General features: G+C 51.1%; 1 protein-coding gene across 2 annotated transcripts; it reads left to right on the top strand.

Moving 5' to 3' along the window:
- Positions 1-16,637, top strand: P4htm (prolyl 4-hydroxylase, transmembrane). Of its 2 annotated transcripts, XM_027414593.2 has the most exons (9): positions 1-382; positions 608-689; positions 11,139-11,329; positions 12,111-12,207; positions 13,249-13,411; positions 14,637-14,822; positions 15,435-15,525; positions 15,699-15,822; positions 16,211-16,637. In XM_027414593.2, exons 1-9 carry the CDS (start codon positions 17-19, stop codon positions 16,429-16,431), a joined length of 1,521 nt encoding a protein of 506 aa, XP_027270394.1. In that variant the 5' UTR covers positions 1-16; the 3' UTR covers positions 16,432-16,637. The 2 variants fall into 2 exon arrangements, 1 of the variants encoding a protein (XP_027270394.1); XR_003485136.2 differs by lacking the exons at positions 14,637-14,822; positions 15,435-15,525; positions 15,699-15,822; positions 16,211-16,637 and adding an exon at positions 13,068-13,170 and having other exon boundaries at positions 13,249-13,388.
- Positions 16,638-16,814: the final 177 nt, after the last annotated feature.

Raw genomic sequence — 16,814 nt, 5'->3', positions numbered from 1 at the left:
GCGCGACCTGGGCGCCATGGCGGCGGCGGCGGCGGCGGCGGCAACCGTGCAGCGGCCTGAGACTGAGACGGTCGAGAAGGCCTCAAACCCGCAGTGGCCTCTGCCGCCAGAGCATCGCCCTTCCGTGCCGGCGACCCGGCCAGGCGATGGAGAGGAGGCGCCGGTGCGGCCACTGTGCAAGCCACGGGGCATCTGTTCCCGAGCCTACTTCTTGGTGCTGATGGTGTTCGTGCACCTGTACCTGGGCAACGTCCTAGCACTGCTGCTCTTCGTCCACTACAGCAACGGGGATGCGAGCACAGACCCCAGACCTCAGCGCCGCGAGCAGAGCCCCCCGTCAGTGCCAACCTTGGGTCCCCTCACTCGGCTGGAGGGCATCAAGGTAAGAACATCTCCCGCGCTGCGCTGCGACGCGCTCCGCTGCTCCGGGCATCGCCCAGCCAAGCTGCACCGGACCGTGCCTCGGCCGTGACCCCCACAACAGGGCTCCATGCATCACTGTGTGCCGGTCACGCGCGCCTACTTACTTCCCACTGTCGCGCCCTGACACGGGACCTTGAGCAGTGCGGCCTGGCACACCAGCTGCTCTCTATTACTTTTCCTTTAGGTGGGGTATGAGCGGAAAGTCCAGCTGGTCGCAGGCAGGGATCACTTCATCAGAACCCTCAGCCTCAAGCCATTGCTCTTTGGTAAGTCTGCCAGACACTTCTGGAAAGGGCCAGGGGCTGCAATGTTCACCCTGAGGCTTCTTTTGACCACGTGTTTTCTATTTTGAACACGGCTGCTTTGCAGAAGCGCTTTCTGCATTCCGAGGATCACTAAAGCAGAGCTCCCTTCTCCGTGACAGGACAGAGGTGCCCTTTCCACACTCCCCTCCCAGCACCATGCCCCCCACAGTCATAGGCTGGGCAGCATGACCCTGAGACAAGTGTCCAAACAGTTTATTGAGATTATCTCTGGACAGACTATGCTACTAATCTGCCACATTCCAGAATCGAAGCAGGGCGGGAGACTGATAACCAGCTGCCAGCTGACCTGGGGCTTCTGGGGAAGGAGGGGGGAATCATTCCTAAAGTTGATCCTGTGGCCAAATGAGAATCACACTGTCTAGACTGGAACAAACTGATTCCCTCAGTCAACCTCCCTTCCCCCCAAGCCAGAGGCCCAGCTTCTTGCTTCCAGAGTTTGAGATTTTTAGGATTCTTGTCTCTCATCCTTCATGAGCAGAGCCCTTCAGGGTGACCTGTTTAGAGATATCACACACAGCTCCTGCTTTCTGAGCTCTTAGGAAATGATAGGCTTTAAATGTTGTCTCATTTAACCTGACACAAAGCTGTGACGACCCCAAAGGCCTCCGAAGACTACCGATGTCAATAAGGCGAGGGCACCACACTCATGGACCTTGCCAAGGTTAAATTTGTGCAGCCCCAGCTGGACAATGGTGGCACACACCTTTAATCCCAGCACCCAGGAGGCAGAGGCAGTTGGATCTCTGAGTTTGAGGCCAGCCTGGTCTACAGTTCCAGGACAGCCAAGGCTACACAGAGAAACCCTGTCTGGGAACAAAAAGAAACAAAAACAAAAACAAAAAACAAAGATCTTTGGGCTGGGGACATTTGGGGAAATAATGACTCAGCAGATAAAGGTGTTTACCACCAAGCCTGACCCTCTAAATTTAACCCCTGGACCACATAGTGAAAAGGAAGAACAAATTCCCATTCGTTGTCCTCTGAGCGCCCCTCATGCATGCATGCACGCGCACGCGTGCGCGCACACACACACACACACACACACACACACACACACACAAATAAATGTAATCTTATCTTAGAAGAAAGGGCCTGAGCAAAACCCAGTGTGTGCCTGTCATAGAGCCGAGAAGGCTCTGCCTGGTGTTACAGAGAGCTATAAATAACAATGTCACATGTATGCATTGTGAGAAGGGCTGTACACAGTCGTGAGCTGTTATTATCAATATTCCTGTTGAATAACATGGCGGCCCATGTGAGGTCCCGATGCAGGTATTAGAAACAGCTTTTTCTGAAGCTGACATTGAGATGAGGAGGGAGCAGGATAAGCAATGAACTGTGTGTGAAGCGGTGCCTCAGGCAGTGACGGAAACAAACTCTAAGCAGAGGAACCAATGGGCCTCCCTGGAGAAATAACTGAGCAGAGACATGAAGGACAGCCTGTGGGCTGTCACGGAAGGGAGCCCCAGGCCTAGGGACAGACAGTTGGGTTCCCTTTTGTTAACCACCCAGTCTGCATATATCTAATTTAAGTCTACATTAGCATAGGTGAGCCACAGGCTAGAGTCCTCTTAATTTGCAGCTTGTCCTATGAAGATAATTAAAGACCCAGATTTGAAATCCCCAAGAGTAAACTACAAGAAACGAAGAGATGTGAGAACAGAAAGCTGCTCTGGGGAGGCCATCAAATTGGGTCCCTGTTTCTGTCTCAAACGACACAGTTACTGGACTTGGCCATGTGCTAACTCCTGAACTTGGGAGGAAGAGGCAAGAGGATCCTGAATTTGAGTCCATACTTTGGCTACACATCAGGAGTAGATTAACAAGCAAAACAGCATGGGAATAAAAAGAGACAGTGGAAGCTGTTGGGCATCTTTAATCCCAGCACTGTGAGACAGAGGCAGGCAGACCTGTGAGTTTGAGGCCAGCCTGGTCTACAGAGTGAGTTCTAGGACAGCCAGGCATACACAGAGAAACCCTGTCTTGAAAAACCATAATTAAACAAATATTTTTTTAGAAATCAAACTTTAAGAAAGCAGGGGGTGGATGGGGGTGGGGACCAGTTGGGAGCGTGCTCACCTGTCTATCTGATATGCAGCCCTGAAGTCAATCCCCAGCACCAAACACAACACAACTTGGGGTGGTGATGTAGGCCTGTCACCCTTAGCAAGCTGGAGGCCAGCCTGGGCTACATAAGGCTGTAGTGAGGGGTTAGGAATGGGGACCTCAGGCTGATATAGTACAGACTTCCTGTTTGAGTCCTCATTTCCCAGACACTTAGCTGTTGGTTGGTTGGTTGGTTGGTGGCAGATAGCTCCTGTTTTCCCATGAAAGCCCTGGGGCTTGGTCAGTCGCGAGGATTAAGGGAGAAGTGTAAGAATTGTACAAGAAGTCCACTTACAGCTGAGAATGCTATCCTAGTCTTGGGAGGTAGATATAAGAGGATCAGTAGTTCAAAGCCAGCCTTGATGTCTCAGTTACTTTTACTGTGAAGAAACACCACGGCCAAGGCAACATATAGCAGAAAGAGTTTATTGGGACTTACAGTTTCAGAGGTTAAGTCCATGACCTTCCAGGTGGGGATTGTGGCAGCAAGCAGGCACGGTGATAGAGCAGTCTGGAGATTACAACTCACCTACAAGCTCAAGGCAGAGAGAGAGCTAACTGGGGATTGGCCTGGGCTTTTGAAGTCTCAAAGCCCAGTCCCAGTGAGACACCTTCAACAAGGCCATACCTCCTATTCATTTCCAAACAGTTTTCCCCACTAGGAACCAACTATTCAAACATGAACCTATGGGAGCCATTCTAACTTAGAGCAGCACACTGGGCTACATAAGACCCTGTTTCAGTGTCAGGTGGTGGTGCACTCCTTTAACTCCAGCACTGGGAGACAGGCTGGTGAATCTCTGAATTTGAGGTCAGCCTGGTCTACAGAGTGAGTTCCAGGACAGCCAGGGCTATACATAGAAACCCTGTATGGGGTGGGGTGGGGAGACCCTGTTTTATACAAAAAGAAATCTAGTTTTGAAAAAGGGAAGTCACGGGGGAGAATGGTCCAGAGCAGTTACAGAGTGCTATGCTGTTAGATGATCTAAAGAATGCCTCATCCCAAGAAGGAGCAGTGTGTGTGCCAGGCTTCTGTTCTTGCCTGTCCATTGGTCTCATGTCCACTGTTATCCTCAAGAGGTAGGCAGAGCTAGGAAGATGGGCCTGCTGGTGAACTCTGTTCCCTCTACCCCCTGCGGCTCTTAGCTCCCAACCCTTGATAAACCAGATGCCTAAGGGATGTGAACTGGGCAAGGTGCCTCCATCTCCTTGGGAGGAAACCCTGTCAGGACAGAGAGACCACACAGCCTCTGGCCTCTCCTTTCCTACTGCTTTTATTTTACTTATTTATATCTACTCCTGATATGCAGCCCTGGCATGGACTTAGAATTTGCTATGTAGCCCAGGTTGGCCCCAAAGTCAGCTTCCCTGTTGCCTCTTTCTCCCAAGTTCAGGAGTAACAGGCCTGTATGTCCATGTCCTGTCTCTCTCTTTAGGGAGCACTTCCTTTTCCTGTCTTTGTTCCTAAAGACACTTGGCAAGTGAGATTAAGGTGACAACAGCCCTAGTCTAAGCCTTTGAAAAGTAGACCATGGCTGGGGTCAGTGTTTCCAAAAGATCTGGAACATTGGGGGCCAGCTGCCCTGTGAGTTGAGAAATAAACTAAACCTTTGATGTTGTTTCCAGACAGGGGAGGCCTGGCTGTCCTAGAGCTTGTTATGTAGCCCAGGCTGGCCTCATGCCTCTGCCTCCAGAGTTCTGGGATTAAAAGTGTGTGTCACCATGCCCTGCTGAGAAAGAACCATTCTAATTCACTGTCACGTCCTTGGGGACATTGCTGTCCTACAGCAGCTCTGTTTTATCTTCAAAGATTTTATTTATTTTATTTCATGTATATGAGTGCTCTATCTGCACGTGTGTGCCTTTATGACAGAAGAGGGTTTTAGAACACACTATACAGATGTTTGTGAGCCACCATGTGGGTGCTGGGAATTGAACTCAGGACCTCTGGAAGAGCAGCCAGTGATCTTAACTACTGAGCCATCTCTCCAGGATAGAAGAGTCTATCTTCTAGGATAGACTCTCACACTGCAGCTCAGGCTGCCCCAGAACTCACTATGAACTTGATAATCCTCTTGCTCTTCCCTTCCAAAAGCTGGGATTTCAGGTATGACACACCACATCTGGCGATGCGCGTGCGCAGTGTGTGTGTGTGTGTGTGTGTGTGTGTGTACATGTGTATACAGAACATGTCAATTTTTATTTATTATTGTTGTATGTGTGTATGAATATGAATGCAGGCACACATGCCAGAACACACCTGTGGAGGTCTGAAGACAGCTTTCAGGAGTCAGTTCTCTGCTGCTACCATTGGTTCCAGGTATTGACCTCAGGCCTTCAGGCTTCTGTGGCAAGTGCCACCTCACTAAACCTGTAACTCACTGATGAGGTTAGACTGGCTGGCCAGTAGGCAACTAGGGTCATCCCTGCATACTCTTTAACTTGGGTGCTGCAGATCTGAACTCTGATCCTCTAAGTGGTGCATGGTTTGCAACATTTAATCCCAGCACTTTAGAGGCAGAGGCCACCCTGAGCTGTTCCAGACAGGGTCTTACTGTCTCAAAACAAGCAAACAAATAAAAATAAAAATCCTTTTAAAAAAACAAAACAAAACAAAAAAAAGCAGGATTCCTCTTTGTAGCTTTCGAGCCTGTCCTGGGACTCACTGAGATCCACCTGCCTCTGCCTCCTTAGTGCTGGGATTAAAGGTGTGAGCCTGGTGCATTGCAGAATTTCTAGCTTCTATTCTTGGCACTGGTCCACGCTACTGACAGCTGGCTGCAGAATTTGATAGCCTCAGCTCTAGGCATAAACTGTAGTTACCAACAGGTGGCCCCCTGCACCTTCCAGCTAACACTATATATGGAAGGAGCTTGCATACTCTAGGTTCAGCAATGTCATAGTCAGCATCATCTCTGGTGAGGGCAGAGAACCCAAATTCAACAATTGCAGTCTTGAGTCCAAATCACTGTGCCCTTGGCCAGAGGTTGTATGTTGTGCCATTCTGCCTTTTACTGTAGAATAGATAGAATAGAATAGATAGAACAGAACTAAGTGACAAGCTAGGTCGGTCTCTAGTGTCGTCACACCCATCCCCTCCACTTACCTAATTAAGGTCTTCCTGTCTGATGCTCTGCCCTTGGAATCAGGCTCCTAGGGATGCATTCTCCATACAGAATTTTTGTTTTTTTTTTAGGATGTCATGAAGCCCAGGAACTCTTTATGTAGTCAGGGATGACTTTGACCTCCTGATCCTCTATATTTCAGGTGCTGGCTTGGCAGGCATTCATCATCCCAGCTTGCTATGGTTTGTTTCTCTTGATGCTCTAGCATGATTGTAAAGAAATTTACTTTCTATACTAATCAGGCATAGAATCTGGGTGTCCCTCTTACAGGTGTCATGGTTCACATCCACGTGTATAAGGTATGAAGGGGTCGACTGCTCAATGACTCAGTCAGAAAGTGATCACCACACAAATTCACAGAGCCACGTAAAAGTTAGCTACAATAGCACACACCGGCAATTCCAGGGTTCCTATGGCAAGATAAGGGGTGGAAACAGGAGAATTCTGGAAGCCAGTAGGAGCCCTGGCCTATTGTATATGCAATGAAGAACAGCTAAAAATGAGGTCTGTCTCAAGCAAGCACAAAAGCCTGGCTTTGTCCTCTGACCTCCATAGTCATACACATCCACACACACATGTAACATTCATACACATCCACACACACATGTAACATTCATACACATCCACACACATGTAACATTCATACACATACACACATATATATAACATTCATACACATACACACACATATATAACATTCATACACATCCACACATATAACATTCATATACATACACACATATAACGTGTAGAGGCTGCCACACACTCAGAACTCTCCAAAGTCACCGGTACACGTGTCCAAGGACCCCTTGGATGAACCTGCAAGTCACAGACCTAGAGCTAGCTGCCGTGCTGCAGAGGTGCATGGGGCAGGGAGCACAACCCCACCTTCCACCTTTCTGCCTTTTTTCCAGACAGCTGCCTGCTGTAGGGGTCTCCTCCCCAGCCGGAGTCCAGTTTTCTTGGTCCCTTCAGGATTGATTTGAAAGGTGTGGTTTGACCATGGCATTGAGTGTAGTGAAGACAGTGTGCCAAGCCTTGCACATAGGGTACTCTGGGTGGGAGCCCTTGACCTGTGCTGTGGCACGGATTGTAACCCACAGGGAAGTCTCTATGCATGATAATTGGTCAGGAAAAGCCACAGCAGGCTATGATGGGCACACAGCTGGCTTACAAGACCTGTCACTGGCTGCCACACGGTAATGACCCTGTGGTGTGGGAGAAACAGGGTGACCAAGTGGAGCCTCTCATGATCCTAGCACTGCCTTGTAGCAGGGAATACTCTGTGGTTGCTGAGCAACAACACTCTGGTCACCTAGCAACCGCTCTGCAGCCTGGCTTTCTGCTTGGGCCACATCTCATACCTCAGCCCCACCCCCCTTGTCTGCTGCCTCCTCCTGCTAACTCAGGCTTCAGCCTCCCAGTGCACCTCCCCCACCAGCCTCCCAGTGCACCGCCCCATCCCGAGAGGGCTGAGGTGGGGCTCACACCCTGGATCTTCACCTCCAACCCAGAAGGAACACGCAGCACTTCCCCACCCCCACGCCCGCCTCCTCCCCGAAAGCCCTTTAGACACTGCAGCTTCTGGCCAAGGCAGGAGCTGGCATAGCATACAGCGCCCTTGCCTTTGAGTTCTGAAAGAATCCATTCTTGCAGCTACTGACAATCCAGAGGCTCCGGCTCTGGGAGGGGCTTTCTCTGCCCAGAGGGAACTGAGGAAATGCTGTTCAGAGGCGAAGTTAGGCTGGGAGAGAACAATCAGCTTTGTGACCTTTTGGCTTCATCTCTTGCCAGCATCCCTTGGGTAGACAGAGTTGTCACATCCCCACTGGAAAGGAGCCCTGGTCTCCATTTTAACATGGACTGCCTCTTGTCCAATCTTGATTTTCAAGAGACTTTCATAGTTTGTGGTTACGAACCAAGAACTGAAACCCCACCGGTGACCTCTGACCTACATCAGCTCTCCCAGGGTATTTGCTTACCTCTGCTAGGAACACTAACAAAAACAAATCTTTGCTAGAGTTGGGGGCACACGCCTTTGATCCCAGCACTGGGGAGGCAGAGGCAGGTGGAGCTCTGTGAGTTTGAGGCCAGAGCGAATTCCAGGATAGGCTCCAAAGCAATACAGAGAAACCCTATCTCGAGAAAACAAAAACAAAAAGCAAAACTTCATTTTCTTCCTTCCCCACATCAGCACCCAATATTGACAGGTGGTTAAAGGATCAATGAAGAGCTGAGCTTCCAGAACAGACCCTGGCTGGGGCACCGCAGTTACCCACTCTCTCCACCTGGAAGACGCTGCCCTTCTTGTAAAGGCACACAGAGGCCAAGAGGGATTAGAGGAAGACAACAGAGCACTGGGAAGGAATCCCTTGAGCAAGTTGGGGCCACAGTTAATCTGCTACTGAATGGCTTGGCTACTATGTCATGGGCCAGAAAGTAGGTCAGATACACCTCTGGGTGTCCTGTGTACATGAAACAGGGCCATGGCTTGGGGAATGGTCATGCACTTTGTTGGGTCCTGGGTGCCTTACCACTGTCCACTACCACCAGTGTCAACAGAAGCCATAGTCCTCTAATCAGTTCCCATTGCCCTGGTCTTAATGAGCTGAGGTTAAGGGTTTTTTGTCGTTGTTTTGGTTTTTCAAGACAAGGTCTCTCTGTGTAGCTCTGGCTGTCCTGGAACTCCCTGTGTAGACCAAGTTGGCCTCAAACTCACAGAGAGCCAACTGCCCCTGCTGACCAAGTGCTAGGATTAAAGGCATGTGCCACCACTGCCTGGGCAGGCTTGGTTTCTAACAAGAGTGGAGAAATTCAAGAGCTGTAAGCAATGCTTAGAGCGCCTTTGGCAGAGTGATCAGCTGTGGTCATCAGCAAAAATGGCTCCCATCCTTGGCACAGTGTGATCAGCTGTGGTCATCAGTGAAAATGGCTCCCATCCTTGGCACAGTGTGATCAGCTGTGGTCGTCAGTGAAAATGGCTCCCATCCTTGCTGTAGGGCCAGTTTCCCTCTTGGCTGTGACTGCTTTATCATGCTAGAAGTATGACTGGGAGAAACAGCAAGCAACTCTGCAGGCCACAGTACAGCCCTATTCTTAGCTGACTTCTTGTCTCTCAAGGAATTCTTTCCTTAACATGAAAGGTTTGGAGGGTGCAGGACTCAGCTTCTGCCCTGGAAGCCCTTAGGATGTGAGATGTGGGTTGTCCACATTTGAGGCACAGCTCTTTCAGGCACCTGTCAGCTGTGGCTGGTGGTCTGTGGATATGTAGCCAGACAGCAAAGTCCCAGGGCTAACAGCCTTTACTAGAGGCATAGAGGGCTGGTGCAAGCTAAGTGATCCCACTGACTTCCCAGTACTGGTAACTCAGCCTTTGGCACACAGACCACAACCACGTGCGCAGGAGAACAAGGGTAAGGCCTTGGATCTGCTTAAAACACTGGTTCTCAGTCTGTGGGTCATGACCCTTTATAGCCATCAGAAATATCAGAACCTTATTATTCATAACAGTAGCAAAATTACAGTTATAAAGCAGAAACAAAGCCCGGCGGCAGAGCGAGTTCCAGGACAGGCTCCAAAGATACACACACACACACAAAAATCCCTGTCTCAAAAAAACAAAGCAAACAAAAAACAATAACTTTATGGTTGGGGGTCACCAAGACACGAGGAACAGTATTATTGAAGAGTCGCAGCATTAGGAAGGTTGGGAACCACTACCCTAGAGTATTGGATTGAGCAATGCTGAAAGGAAAACTGAAAGCAAGAAGCAGTCACTATGTCTCTGACCTTAAAATAAAAATTCAGCCAAGTGTGGTGGCACACACCTTTAGTCCCAGCACTTGGGAGACAGAGGCAGGCGGATCTCTGAGTTTGAAACCATCCTGGTCTACATAGCAAGTTCCAAGTCAGAACTATATAGTATGACCATGTCTCAAAAAGACCAACTCCCCCTTGTATATACATACCCAGGAAGCAGCCAAGTTAAATATGGTGATGCACACCTGTAATCCCAGCACTTAGGAGGTCAAGGTTGAAGGATTAGGAGTTCTAGGACATCCTTGGCTACATACCAAGTTCGAGGTCATCCTGGACTCAGACACTGTCTGAAACAATAGCAACAACAAAAAAAGCTGTCTGGGCTCATGTCCAGACAACAGGAACATGGCTAAATGTGCTGAAAACAATGAAACTTTTCATAAATATGGGACCTGTTATGGTTCCCCTCCAGAAAATAGTGACTAAATTGAAATCAGCCAGCACACCAAGAATATCTGCTCCTTCTGCGGCAAAACCCAGGTAAAGAGAAGGCCGTGGGCGCCTAGCGTCTTGGTTGCTGCATGGAAATAGCGACTGGCAGGGCCTTGACCTACCTCCACCATCACTTCTGTGGTCATGTCAGCCACCAGAAGACTGAAAGACTTGAAAGATCAGTAGAAGTGCTACCGTTTCAGACATCCCTAGCTTACGGTTTAAGGAAAAACAAAAAGTCAACCCTTTGCCATTCGATTCACCCGTGACTTTCAGGTTTCATGTTGAGGTAGATGAATGGAATGTTCTCTATCTCAGCCTCGGCTCACTCCCATGAGTGCCCCACCCCCCTGAAAATGTGTGTTGTTACCAATGGGACAGGACAAGAGACCCCCTCATCCCAAACACTGGTAAAAACCTTGCAGGACAACTCAACCATAACTTACAGTCCTTCAAGGCACACACCCTCTCAATCCCAGCACTCTGGAGGTCAGAGGCAGGTGGATCTCTTTGAGTTTGAGGCCAGCTTGGTCTACACAGCAAGTTCCAGGCCAGCCAGGACTACATAGTAAGAACACGTTCTCAAAACATCATCAAGACAGGTGGTGGTGATGCACACCTTTAATCCCAGCACTAGGGAGGCAGAGGCAAGTGTATGGATCTCTGTGAGTTCGAGTCCAACTGGTCAACAGAACTAGTTCCAGGACATCTAGGGCTACACAGAGAAACCCAGTCTCAAAAATCAAAACAAAATAAAAAATCCAGATGGTTGTAGAGTCCTCCAGCTCTGACGGCCACCAAGGAACAAAAATACCCAAGAATCTTGTGTGTGTGTAGGGGGTGGGGAGTACTTGGTGCCTAGTACTTCAGCTGAGTCATCAGCATTACCCACCTCCTCTTCTGGTAGAAATCCCGGGCTTCCTGAGTGACGAGGAGTGTCGCCTCATCATCCACCTGGCACAGATGAAAGGGTTACAGCGGAGCCAGATCCTGCCCACTGAAGAGTATGAGGAGGCAATGAGCACCATGCAGCTCAGCCAGCTGGACCTTTTCCAGCTGTTGGACCAGAACCATGATGGTCGCCTGCAGCTCCGAGAGGTTAGGATCCCAGGTCTGAACACATACTAGAGAGAACACCCAGAATTACCTTCTGGTTGCCGTGCCACTGGTGTAGGTTAATCCTGGCCATTGCAGTCACATGCTACCCCAGGCCAAGTCCCTTACTGCCCTAGAAACTGTGGATGGCAAGAAAATCCCTTTGTGTGTGTGGGGGGGCGGGGGGGGGTTTCCACTACTTTTTCAGCCATGTGTCTTCTGTGTTCTGGGTCCCTTGCTACCATGTCTAAAGATGATGATGAGTGCAAGCCCTGAAGTGCCCATCAGCTTGCATCTCTGTCCCCCAACACTCACTCCTCACACAAGGACTTCTGAGAGGAAAGCCTGCCGTGGTGTGGCACTGAACCTGCTTTGCCTGAGGGTCCCGGTAGTTAGGTCCCAGCTGGATATCTTGCTTCCTGTCCTGTCTTGGTAACCAGGCCTTTGCCTTCCCCCATCCTCACCTGGAGTATCTGAGGGTGACACAGGCCTGTTCTTATTCTGCCTCTAAGCAGTCAACCGTGCTTCCCGAAGGCCACAAAGCCAGCAGGTCTGGGAATGGACGTGGCTCTGAGGCATGCGCACCTGCTTTCTGGTGGCTTTCACGGATGTCATACAACGTCTGCTCCCCTCCTTCTGCACAGAGACCTCATGATATCCTGTGTCTTCACCCATGCCTATCATTGGAGCCTTTAGCTCTACAGCAGGACTTGGGCCTTATTTATTGTGCTGATCCCTTACTAATAGGGGAAACCCTTCGCTGAAGGACCTTTCTGTGCTTTAGGTCCTAGCCCAGACTCGCCTAGGGAATGGACGATGGATGACTCCAGAAAACATTCAAGAGATGTACTCTGCGATCAAGGCAGACCCTGATGGTGACGGTGAGCTCACACACCCCACAGTTCTGTGCTTGTGAGCTGTGTCCTCCCAGGAGCTTGCCTCGGAGAGCTTGGGACTTCCCCTGCAGCAGGCAGCTTCTACACCTTGCTTTTAAAGTGGACAGACATAGGGAGGAGAGGGTCCAGCTTTGCTTTAACCCCTGGGAAGCAGGTGGACAGCCAGACGCCCCCTCCCATTCTCCTCGGTGGCAGTCTACATGACCAACTCCTGGAGATCATTTTGGCTGTATGAGGCAGAGTCTAGTGAACCTAGGGTGGAAAATTTAGCTGTAACCTGCGGCTGGAGGACTAGTACATCCCTTTAACACGATGTCAAGTTCACACCCTCACCTTTAGTGGAATCTGGGATAAGGGGTGGAAGGTGTCTCCCTTGGGTTGTCAGAATCGCAGCAAAGCCACCAACTCTCCCAGAGCGAGCCCTGCATGAGGTTCCCCTGCTTAGTGGGTTGGGCAGGAACAGAGGAGTCTGTCTCATGGGGGGGGGTCAACAGTTTTTGCTAGGATGACTGGTATTATAGCAGGAAGGACTGGCCAACAGAGTTCCACCCAGGATGGGACTTGAGGGAACCTCTGGGAACTAGTCCTGCTTTCACACTACAGTGTGGAAGGTCCTGGAGGATACCCAGCACAAGGGGTCCTCTCCCTCTCCTTGCCCTCTGTAGGTTTGGAGCATTGCTCTTACATTCCTACAGGGCAGGCTGCAGAGCCTGGGGCCATCCTGGCCATACAGCTGGTGTTTTATGGAGCCCGGTGCTGGTTCTTTAATATGGGTTGGGCTTCTTCCTTTTCGGGACCAAATCGAGACTTAAACAGAAAACAAACTTCTCTGGGTCTTCCCTCAGGGCCCGATGTGACAGAAACCAGGTTCATCTGACCCGAGTCCAGGTGGGGACAAGTGCACATGGCCCCCAGTGCCTGAGGCCAGGGGCTGCTGCTACCTTTGGGGTAGGTAGGGAGGTGCTGCCTGCCGCTGTGCTCGCTCCACGAGGGCCTGGCAGGCCCTGATGAGTGTCCTCTGTGCAGGCGTGCTGAGTCTGCAGGAGTTTTCCAACGTGGACCTTCGGGACTTCCACAAGTACATGAGGAGCCATAAGGCAGAATCCAATGAGCTGGTGAGGAACAGCCACCACACTTGGCTCCACCAGGGTGAGGGCGCTCATCATGTCATGCGTGCCATCCGCCAGAGGTGAGTGAGTACCTGAGATCACTCCTTCAGGGCAGGGTCTCTACACAAGTCCTTTGCCAGAACCAAAGGAATGGAACTGATGAAGTAATTGGCATTAAATTCCAGTGGTTGCCAGGCAGTGGTGGCACACGCCTTTAATCCCAGCACTTGGGAGGCAGAGGCAGGCGGATCTCTGTGAGTTTGAGACCAGCCTGGTCTACAGAGCAAGTTCCAGGACAGCCTCCAAAGCCACAGAGAAACCCTGTCCTGAAAAAAAAAAAATTCCAGTTGTTTGAACAGGAATTCAATCCATTGAAAACAGTTGACTACTGAAGGTGTGTTAGCCCTCGATGTGGGGCAAAGAACTGGTATTAGAAATAAATCAGATGTCTATTTTCTATTAGTTAAGAAAACAAGGAGTTAATTCTGCTCAGAGATGCATCCATCCTTGAACAGAGAGGCTTCCTAAACTGGGCTGGTGTTTCACCTGTGATGAGGCAGTCTGCAGCAGGCCTGGCCTTGACACTGAAACTGTCTCAAAAGCCCAGAAAGATGAGGCTAAGGTGGTTAACTGGTCAAGCCCTTGCCTAGCACACAAAAAGTGAAGATCACAGCACTGCATAAAACTAGGCATTGCTGTGCACATCTACACTCCCAGAATTTAGGAGGGGAGGCAGAAGTATCAGGAGTCTAAGATTGTTCTAGGCTCCAGAGTTCCAACACCAGGCTACATCAGACCCCATCTAACAAACAGCAGAAAGAAAACAAAAAATAAAGACAGCGGTTTTGAATGAACAACTTTGTTCCAGCGAGGAGAGTTGAGGCTCTTGACTTAATTCTCCCTATTAATTGGATATCTCTATGTCTGGCAGCCTGGGACATAGAGCTCATGCCACCACCACAGACCCGTGTGTGTGTGTGTGTGTGTGTGTGTGTGTGTGTGTGTGTGTCTTATGTGCCCAAGGCTCACCTTGCACTTGCTGTCTAGCCAAGGATAACCTTCCTGCTTCCACCTCCCGAATACTGGGGTTCCCAGCATACACTACATGGTGTTGATGTGGTGCTGGGGTTGAACTCAAGCCTTGCACACATTAGGCAAGCACACTACAATTAAACTACAGTCCTAGCTCAGCCTCCTGTTCTTAGAAGTCCCTGGGACTTCCAGGGGAGGTGGACAGGGATAAGCTTGTGGCTGGCCCAAGGTGCGTCCACCTTGGTCAGCTCCTGAATGCCTGCTGCCTACCAGGGTGCTGCGCCTCACACGCCTTTCTCCGGAGATCGTGGAGCTCAGTGAGCCACTGCAGGTTGTACGATATGGTGAGGGTGGTCACTACCATGCCCATGTGGACAGCGGACCTGTGTACCCAGAGACCGTCTGCTCCCATACGAAGCTGGTAGCCAATGAGTCTGCGCCCTTTGAGACCTCCTGTCGGCAAGTACCTCCCACCGGGGGGTTGGCTTCAATTCACAGACTGGGTGCACTGAGGATGCAGGAATAGCCTGCTAGGGGCCAAGAGTACACTGGGCCACCCTGGTCAGCCATGCCCCTGCTTTTCCCCCAAGCCTCTCCTTCACTATTTATGGAGTAGCAGGAAAGTGGTGGCTACCGGCCATTGTGTCTACTCAAATGAGAACAGACCCAGATACCCACAGGTACTGACACTTGCCCTCATAAACATGGATCTTGACCCCACTGGTGGGGATGTCAGGCTGACTTCTACAGCTGTGCCCCCCACCCCTGCACAAAGTTAGGGTTTCATGTGGCTGTTCTGGCTCAGTCCTGCCAGTTGCCAGCAGACTTTGCATGTTATTCCTGCTTCTACAAGCTTACCTTTTCCAACCAGGTCTTTGGTCAAGGTCACGTAACTTACCTAAGTACACCTGTCATCTCAGCCACACAAGAAGAGTGGCTCTGTGGGGGTAAAGGGCTAGAAATGTCTTGGCCCTCCTAACCTGACCCTGTGGCCCCTGAGTAACCCTGCCCACAAGTGGGAATATCCTCAGTTGGGGATCCGCTCAGCAGCCCCTCCCCTCCGCCTTACAGTTACATGACGGTGCTGTTTTATTTGAACAACGTCACCGGTGGGGGCGAGACTGTCTTCCCTGTAGCAGACAACAGGACCTATGATGAAATGGTAAGGGCCAATGGGCTATTACTTCTGTGGGTTGGCAGGGCCTTGGGCAAGTGCACACACACCCTTCCAGACCTGGGGTGAGGGCACATGTCTGTTTTCCCTCTAGCCAACTTTGGCTGCCTGACTGTACAGAGGCAGGCAGTCCACAAACATCAACTCCTTGTTGCCCACAGAGTCTAATTCAGGATGATGTTGATCTCCGAGACACTCGAAGGCACTGTGACAAGGGGAACCTTCGTGTCAAGCCCCAGCAAGGAACTGCAGTCTTTTGGTACAACTACCTGCCTGATGGGCAAGGTGAGGGCTTCTCTGAGGGAACTTATCTCTCCCTTCTGCCACCTGAGGGCTGTTTCTGTCTGCTCTCCAAATAGCCTTCTGCCATAACCAGTGATTTCATTAGGCCACAGCGCAGCCTCTTGGGGTATCTCCATCCATTGCCCTCACGCATCAGCCTTTCTGTACTCTGGGGCTAGGGAAATACTCTCAACAACCCAGGCCGGGAAGAGCTATGGAGTGGCTGGCTCAGCAACAAGGAAGCCGGGCAGAGGGCCAGTGTATTGGCCATGCCTTAGTGGGTGAGATGCCGAGTCCTTCCATGGGGATTAGGAGTTTCCACAGCTCAGGAGGGTCCAGCCTAGGGTTCCCTCCCACGTGTCCCTTTGTTCATGCCACCTTCGTCCCCTAGGTTGGGTGGGTGAAGTGGACGACTACTCCTTGCATGGCGGCTGCCTGGTCACCCGTGGCACCAAGTGGATCGCTAACAACTGGATCAATGTGGACCCCAGCCGGGCACGGCAAGCTTTGTTCCAGCAGGAGATGGCTCGTCTGGCGCGTGAAGGCGGCTCCGACCCGCAGCCCGAATGGGCCTTGGACAGGGCCTACAGTGATGCCCGCGTGGAGCTCTGACGCGAGGCCAAGATGCAAGTCACTGCCCATCGTCAAAGACCCTGCAGGTCCTCTGTTGTACTGCAGACTAAAGATCTGGCCGATCTTGCCCTGCCCCTTCCCGCCTGCAGCCGCGATGAGGGGCGCAGTTGTTCCTACGTTCACGTTATTTACTGGTGTACAGCGGCCTCCATGCTGCTCCATCAAATAAAACGACAGGGCTTCGAGCCGGGTGCAGGCCAGCTCCGCGCCGCCTGGGGGAGGGGAGGCCCGCCGCTCTCCCCGCCAGCTTCCCGGGGGGCGGGGGCGGGGCGGGGGGCGGGGCGGCTCCCTTGCTGGGCCAATCGCCAGCCGGATCGCGTGGGGCCGAGGGTCGTCATTGGACGTCCGCGGCCGGGCGCCGG

This window comes from Cricetulus griseus, chromosome 4 (assembly GCF_003668045.3).
Source record: "Cricetulus griseus strain 17A/GY chromosome 4, alternate assembly CriGri-PICRH-1.0, whole genome shotgun sequence".
In the NCBI taxonomy this organism is placed as follows: domain Eukaryota; kingdom Metazoa; phylum Chordata; class Mammalia; order Rodentia; family Cricetidae; genus Cricetulus; species Cricetulus griseus.
This window is presented reverse-complemented; position numbering and strand designations above follow the sequence as displayed.

Coding starts and splice junctions, on each gene's coding strand:
- P4htm (XM_027414593.2), top strand. CDS start 17: ATGGCGGCGGCGGCGGCGGCGGCGGCAACCGTGCAGCGGCCTGAGACT. Junction 12,208..13,248: donor GGCAGACCCTGATGGTGACG/GTGAGCTCACAC, acceptor TCCTCTGTGCAG/GCGTGCTGAGTCTGCAGGAG. Junction 14,823..15,434: donor CCCTTTGAGACCTCCTGTCG/GCAAGTACCTCC, acceptor TCCGCCTTACAG/TTACATGACGGTGCTGTTTT.